The 7,434-nt window shown below is 38.7% G+C and overlaps 1 protein-coding gene across 1 annotated transcript in view; it reads right to left on the bottom strand.

Moving 5' to 3' along the window:
• The window catches only part of LOC107681408 (neural cell adhesion molecule L1-like protein), a 54,364-nt gene that overhangs the window by 25,424 nt on the left and 21,506 nt on the right, over positions 1-7,434 (bottom strand). Inside the window, exons 13-22 of the mRNA XM_016477706.1 lie at positions 7,161-7,327; positions 6,926-7,085; positions 5,292-5,416; positions 4,562-4,663; positions 4,080-4,277; positions 3,706-3,776; positions 3,071-3,293; positions 1,217-1,332; positions 785-989; positions 301-423 (exon numbers count right to left, since the gene is read on the bottom strand). Coding sequence (XP_016333192.1) covers positions 301-423; positions 785-989; positions 1,217-1,332; positions 3,071-3,293; positions 3,706-3,776; positions 4,080-4,277; positions 4,562-4,663; positions 5,292-5,416; positions 6,926-7,085; positions 7,161-7,327 — 1,490 coding nt within the window. The remainder of the gene's footprint in view (positions 1-300; positions 424-784; positions 990-1,216; positions 1,333-3,070; positions 3,294-3,705; positions 3,777-4,079; positions 4,278-4,561; positions 4,664-5,291; positions 5,417-6,925; positions 7,086-7,160; positions 7,328-7,434) is intronic.

Below are 7,434 nucleotides of genomic sequence, written 5' to 3'. Positions count from 1 at the left end.
TTGCCATCACAGGAAAAAAAAAACATTTTAAAATATATTATAATAGAAAACAGTTATTTTAAATTGTAGTATTTTTGCACAATATTGCTGTTTTTGACTGTATTTTTTTAATATAGAAATGCAGTCTTGGTGAACATAAAACTCTTCTAAAAAACATAAAAACATCTATAAAAACATAAACAATGTTATTGACCCCAAACTTGAAATATATACAGCAGAATATAGTATAGTTAAACACTGATTATATAAAATTCACTGAGACAGATGATGTAACATGAGATAAATCTGTGAGAGTCATACCTGTCTGATATTGCAGCAAGTATCCCGTGAGAAAGCCATTGGTTTCATGCGGAGGCGCCCACACCAGCGTGATGGAGTCTTTCTGAAAGTTTGTGGCTCTCAGGATGGGAGGTTGCTCAGGAACTGTGGGAAGATGTCAAGCACTACTGGTCAGTATGTACCTTAAATTAGGAAAAACTGTTTGGCGCTGTATTTCAGTGCAAAAAAAATCTTAATTTCTTTCTTAAAATCTTAAAGTCTTAATTTAATAACCACCTACAATAACCTTAGTTCAACTGCTGAAATAGCATTGCATTGTATTTCAATTAAGTCAATGTCATTCTTTTCACACCTCTTTCTAAATTAGTCTTATTATGTTCTTATGTTCAGCAGTACATTTGGGTGAACAACAAACTGTGTAAAATTCAACTGAATCTACACAAGAACTTAGCAAATGCCCAAACCACTGAATTTCAAAACGTGTCTACTGTCAAAGCATTCTTGCCTCCCTGTGGAGTTGTGAAAGAGATGGGACTGCTGCTGGGCCCATTCCCTCTCCGGTTAAAGACGTTGACAGTCAGGCTATATTCAGAGAATGGCTTCAGTCCCGGCACCATGGTGTGACTCCTGTTTCCAGGCATGGTGAGAGACTGTCTCTCTGAGGGAATTCTCTTAGAGGTCAACAGACTTTGAGTTTGCCACCAGTGCACCTGGGAGCAAGAGACGGAAGGAAGAGAAATAGGGTGTTGATGAGAAGATATATATATTTATGGAAAAGAAACCAAGAGTGAAAATAGAGGCAGAGAGAGAAAAAGGGCAATAAGGAAGCACACAATGGAGTCTATTAAATGCTACAAACAGCTTGTTTGTTGCTGAATGACCATCAGCTTTTGTCCAGAACCACAGGACCTTTGAACTGGAGGGGTTGGGAACTCACAGTGTATCCTCCAAGATGGCCCCTCAAGGCGGATTGGGGCACCGGTGACCAGCTGACCCTCAGCATCGTACAGTTCAACACCTCCACAGATACGTCTTCAGGAGCCGCCAAGGGCACTGGAAAGGCCAACAGAATGCAGATCTGTTTGAGGCTAAACTTTCCCAACTGATGCAATAGGGTAACAGCTCACAAATACACACACACAAACACAACCATTTCCTCAAGCAACTAGAGCCACCGAGGAAAAAAATGGACTGTAATTAAATGACACACTGACTGTTTCCAGGAAAAGTGCACATGCTAACGTGAAGCTATCCACAGAGATATGTGGGTACATGGGAAAGGCTCTTTCAGGGATGCAAACTCGCTGGGCAAAAAAAAAGTGACAAAGATGCAACCCCCTTTAGCTTTATAATGTGGATTTAAGGATATATTGGGATATAGTGGATATAGGATATAGTGAAAAACTCAACCTAGATTCTCTTTTACTTCAGTTGTCTTAGGCCACATTCACACTGTTTTTATGGAACCCATTTAATATTACTATACAATAATAATAATAATATTAATAATAATAATTATTATTAGTAGTAGTAGTATTCAATTATTATTATTAATAATAATAATAATGAGATTAAACCAATAAATACATGTATTACTACTGTATTGAAAAATACAAAAATTAGTATTTAATATTATTATTATTGTTGTTGTTGTTGTTGTAATACTAAATTACAGTGCTAATTTATGTATGCCTTAATTTTTTTGCTTTTAAACAATAACCAAAGAGCTTTTGCTTTGACAGAAAACCGCAGAGAGAACTTTTTGTTGATTTATAAACAGATTTATAAACAATTTTAATTGCAAATTTAAGAAGATGGTAATGTGTTGCATTTTAAAATGCATGTTATAAGCGACACACTACTTGCAGAGATGTTCATGTGGGGCAGTATTTGCGTTTTTAAGCACAGAAGCTACAGTAGGAGGACTTTTTTTTTTTAGCTTTTACTTTTTGACAACTCAAAAGTAGTGGTTCTCATTTCATCCCAATTTCAAACACTTGTCGGATTTACATGAATCACACAAAGGACCTACACTGGATGAAAAAAAAGTGCAAAAATTGTACCTTTGGGAATACAACTGCTTGATATTGGGGCAGTACCCTCAAAGGGACACCTTTGTACCTTCTTTACCCGTAAAGGCTACGTAGTAGTACCTTACAGTAGTATGCACCCTTTAGGGGTAAAGAAGGTGCTCCTTTAGGGGGTAATATTCACCCTTTTGGTACAAAGCTGTCCCTTTGTGGGTACTGCCCCAGTGACAAACTGTTATACCCCTAAAGGTATCATTTTTGCACATTTCTTCTGAGAGTATTTTGGATTCAAAACATCAATTATCACTGAAAAGTGTCAAGTTTGCATCCCTGCTCTTTGCAACAACTGCATGAAAACTGTCAAGATCTACCTACAGCTAAAGCAACCATGCTTCTGTGTATCTACAGTGATGCAAGAATAGCAGGGATAAACAGTGATGCAGGAATAGCAGGGACAAAAGCAGCCCAACCTGTTGCATCATCCTCAAGACAATGCCAAATGTCGACTAGAGACAAGGGCATGAGATGGAAAAATATGAAAATGGAATAAAACAAAAAATATTCTCACAAGTGCTTGGCAAAGAATGTGTCTGATCCCTAAAAGCACAATGTAAAAGCTCAGCAGAAATGGCTGATCCTGGTAGAGAGTGGATTAAACCACTCTCCCAACTAATCTTCTAATCTTAAGTGTTTATTTTTGGCTAATCGTGGCAGTCACACACGACTGTGAGATGAATGCATTAACATGCTGTTTGACTCACTGTCTTCTCCGGAATAACCAGTCACCACTCTGGGTTCTGGTGCCCACCCGTGATGGTTAAAGGCCTGGATCTTGACCTCGTAGGGGACGAATGTTGGGGTGTCTCGCACCACAAATGAGTGTCTCTTCACCATCTGTTCTTTCCAAATGTCCTCGACACCCATGAGCCTGTAGCTCAGTTTGTATTCCAGACTGGGACCGTTGTGCTCCACAGGCAAGAGCGGCTGGTGATTAAATGGAAAAGTGGGTCAGTGCACTGCAAACATTACTGAGCATTTGGAAAGAATGGAAGAGTTCGAGAGACATTTGCTGATGAGTTTGCGAAATCTGGCGTGGGAACCTAGTTTCTGGGGTGCCTCGCTTGGCTTTCTTTCAGACTTGCAATCTGAAGGAATTTTGACTCATAAATAGAGCATAAATTGGCTCGTGAAAGGAGATTTGCTCTTATACTTGACTGCCAGTGCAAATTAAGTTGTTACTGCTTTAAAACTACAAGACACCAGACTTCATAGGAGCTCCAGGAGCTTTTAGTTCCCAAGCCTCCTTGCGTGAGAGTATTTGCCTTTTTTGCTTCTAAGCCATGCGTATATGCATATGCATTAAGGTTGTCTGACAATGCTGTTTGCATTTTATTACCTCCCAGCTGATGTCCATCTGATGTGGCAGGTGACCCTCAATCTTAATGTTTTCTGGGTTCCTGTCGGGAGCTGTACAAATGTGAATATGAATTATTTAACATCTGTCTCAGTCAATAATACCATTGCCCTCTAACACTGCCAATGTGTATCACACATAATGACGAGCATGCAGTCATTGATAGTCAGAGACAGCGCTCGCTTAAAAGAGCATTCAAATTTATGGAGCTTTTATAGACATCTGTATAATTTTCTCAGGGTAAATCCCCACAAAGACACGCTTCAAACAAATCCAAGGTGAACCAAGGACAGCCCTAGACGTTGGATGGTAACATGTTACGAAAGCAAGTCTTCAAGGATCACAGGTATCCCTACCACAGGGAGGTGTCTTATGTCTTTCGGAGGGCATGCTGGGACGGCTTTTCCCAATAGTATTAACAGCGATGACTCTGAACTGGTAGTTAATGTGGCCGTAGAGCGTCAAGGGGGCAGAGAACTGGCTGCCTGCGACTCGTAGAAGCTCCTTCCACTTCTCCGGCTCCCAGTGGTTCTCTTCGTACTGGATGATGAACTCTAGTCATAGGAACAGAGCACAGCGGTCATTGAATATGCAGAGCGCACACTCTCAATACACTGTGGTTTGGCCCCAGTGGGAGCCCTCTTGAAATATTGTAGAGCAATGTTTTAGTACGAACATCGTCCATTAAAACGACTTCAGAGGAATCTGCTTAAAGCAAAAGCCAGCTTCAGAAGCACTGAAAATGGGTACCATTACATATGAAGGGAACGCTAATGGAAGCGTTTTGCATTTGTTCTGTAACCCTGACAGTACAATACATTTGTAGGAGGAGTTTTACCTGTTATGGGACTGTTATGATCACTGGCGGCCGTCCAGTGGAGGCTCACACTGCGGTCTTTCAGATCAGTGAGTGTCAGTTGAACCGGTGGATCTGGGACATCTGTGTCACATTTAGGACACAAACACTTTAAACAAGCCTTATATCACAACTTTTTAAAGGGATAGTTCACACAAAAATGTAAATGTTGTCATTATTTAGTCACCCTCATGTCATTTCAAACCTGTACTGTAGTTTCTTTCTTATGTTGAACATGAAAGAAGATTGTTTGAAGAATGCTGGTAATCAAACAGTTGATGGTCCCCATTGACTTCCATAGTATTTCTTTCTTTCACTGCTATGGAAGTCAATGGGGACCAACAACTGTTTGGTTCTTTAAAATTCTTCAAAATATCTTATTTTGTGTTCAACATACGAAAGAAACTTATATGGGTTTGGAACGACTTGAGGGTGAGTAAATGATGACAGTTTTCACATTTTTGTGTGAACTATTCCTTTAAGACAATTCAAAAGAGAATCAGAATTGCTTAAAGAAATAACTGGAGCAATAATGATCACAAAGTCTACACAATATAGTTTGTGTTTTCTGTACAATCTTTTGCAGAGATTGCTACACTATTATTTGAATATTTTTCCAAGCAGGTCTATTATTGTGGTATTGAAGTAATACATAAACATAACACAATCTAGTTGGTATTCATTCTGGTCTCAAAAGGTCATTCAATCATACCTAACACAGTTATGTATGCAGAAGCTGTATCTTGGTCCAGTGATGTTCGAACAATGCAGGTGTATTTCCCTTTATCACTGTGGCTCACATTGACAATCTGGAGAATTCCATCATCTCTGAAATATCTGCAAATAACCCAAAAACGGTACAATATAAAATAACAGTTGGTACTTTATTGATAAAATGTTGTCAAATTAAAATTCATGAATTCCTAAATGAGACATCAGACTCGCAAATACTTTGTTCATGTAGTAATTCAAAGTTTCTAAATGTCTTTCACAATGTTCAAAGAATCTTACATAGTTTTAGATCTTGAATGAAATAAGCAATGTGCATTCCAGGAATATTTATTGTAACTTTCTATGTTGGCAGCAATAGTCAATGGTAAAACGAGGCAAAAAACAATGAGCCATTGACAAATAAAAGTGTCCAGGATGGAGAAAAAAAGTTGAAAAATATGTGGCAAGTTCTTATAAATGTATTCTTCGTCTTTAATGTAGTTCTAAAAATAGTTTACACCATTTTCAACTACATTTAAATGGAATGCCTCTAAAATGTGATGTAACCAAGTATTAATTGAAGTATAAATTATTAAAATATTTTCAGAGTTATTAATTAACAAATAATCAGTAGGCTCTGTGGGAATCGCACCACACAACTAGAACCTACATTCTACAACCTGATATAAAAAAAAAATTCATCATAAAAGGTCAAATGACCTGATATTTTTCAAGTCTTATTGACAATGAATCACAGATGAACTTCAAAGCAAAATTCAAAGCAATCAATTCCTAAATTTCCAGGCAGACCAGAAAAATAAAGTGGTTGAAGTTGCTATGCAGTCTTACAAAAATAGAAACCAGGCATCCGTCGAATGAAGCAGCCACTTATAGTGCAGACAGCTCCATTGATTATAATGGAAGTGATCTAGTTTGTCTCAGGACGGTATAGACCCATTGTCACAGGCGGATCTGTGGCTTTTGTTGTGTTTGAAATGCCAAATAAGAGCTGCGTTAAATGTTGTCATGACAATCAATGCACATCTCTTTTCTGTTCACTAAGTGTCTGTCTCCAATTTTTGTAATTAATAAAAAATGATTTATGGTTCGACTGGAACTAATCTGCAGCACAGAACTGAATCATGGCCTGCTAATTGGTGACCTGAGGTAGAGATGCAAACATAATTTGTCTGGAAGCAAATAACTAACAGTCACAACAACAAAACACACTTTTTTTTTGCATTTACACAAAAGATCCTGTTGGGCATCATATTCCAGCCAGTAGAAAAGAGGTTAAAGCTCCTGCTCATTAGCTGGAGTACCTTTTGATTTTCAAGAGAGACATTTCGCCCATAAGAGCTTAGTATTACTGATAAAAGCTTACAATTACATCTAGCTCGGCTCTGTTACATGACTACAAAGTGTAAGTACTTAATCCATGATTCCAGCACTGATAAAGCTATAAATAAAATGTCTGCACTTCAAAAATGTCATAGCTCACACTAATCCTTCCTGTTTTGACAGCGCAACCCTTTCTGAAAACAGGATTTACTTAAATGGCTTCAATGAATTCAAAGTTGAACCATTAGGGACAATCTATCTCATCCTACTACTTAGGGAAAACAGGTCACTCACCCTTCAGAGAAGTTTGAGAGGATATTCATCCCATCTTTCATCCACAAGATCTCCAGCTCTCTTCTGAGGGTGGGATCGCACTCCACCTGGCACTCCAGCTCCGCCATTGATCCTCTTTTGACCTTCATGTCTTGAGGAGGTTTGACGATCCTCGTTGAATCTATCAACAGAAGACGCTTTGGTATCAGTAATGATCAGGAAGCAGAAAGCTTTTTGATTAAGGAAGGTGGCTAACCTTTAATGAAAAGTTCAGTGGTGAGGCTCATGGTGCCTTCGGAGCTGTTTGCCAAACATTTGTACTGGCCCATATCTTCCATCTCGACTTTGTGAATCTGCAGGGAGCCATTCTTCAGGAGAGAATATCTCTCTCCATCTAGAGAGCCCTCTGGGTCTTCTCTTCTCCTACAAAACAAACATTGAACCCTTCAGAGTTCTTCTGAAATAGATGCCCATGGGAAGGGCCTTTACTGAAATACAGATGCTCTGTTGATAAAACCGAATCAATGTAG

Source organism: Sinocyclocheilus anshuiensis, unplaced genomic scaffold (genome assembly GCF_001515605.1).
Source record: "Sinocyclocheilus anshuiensis isolate Anshui unplaced genomic scaffold, SAMN03320099.WGS_v1.1 scaffold881, whole genome shotgun sequence".
In the NCBI taxonomy this organism is placed as follows: Eukaryota; Metazoa; Chordata; class Actinopteri; order Cypriniformes; family Cyprinidae; genus Sinocyclocheilus; species Sinocyclocheilus anshuiensis.
The sequence above is the reverse complement of the archived record's forward strand: the minus strand, read 5'-3'. Positions and strand labels throughout refer to the sequence as shown.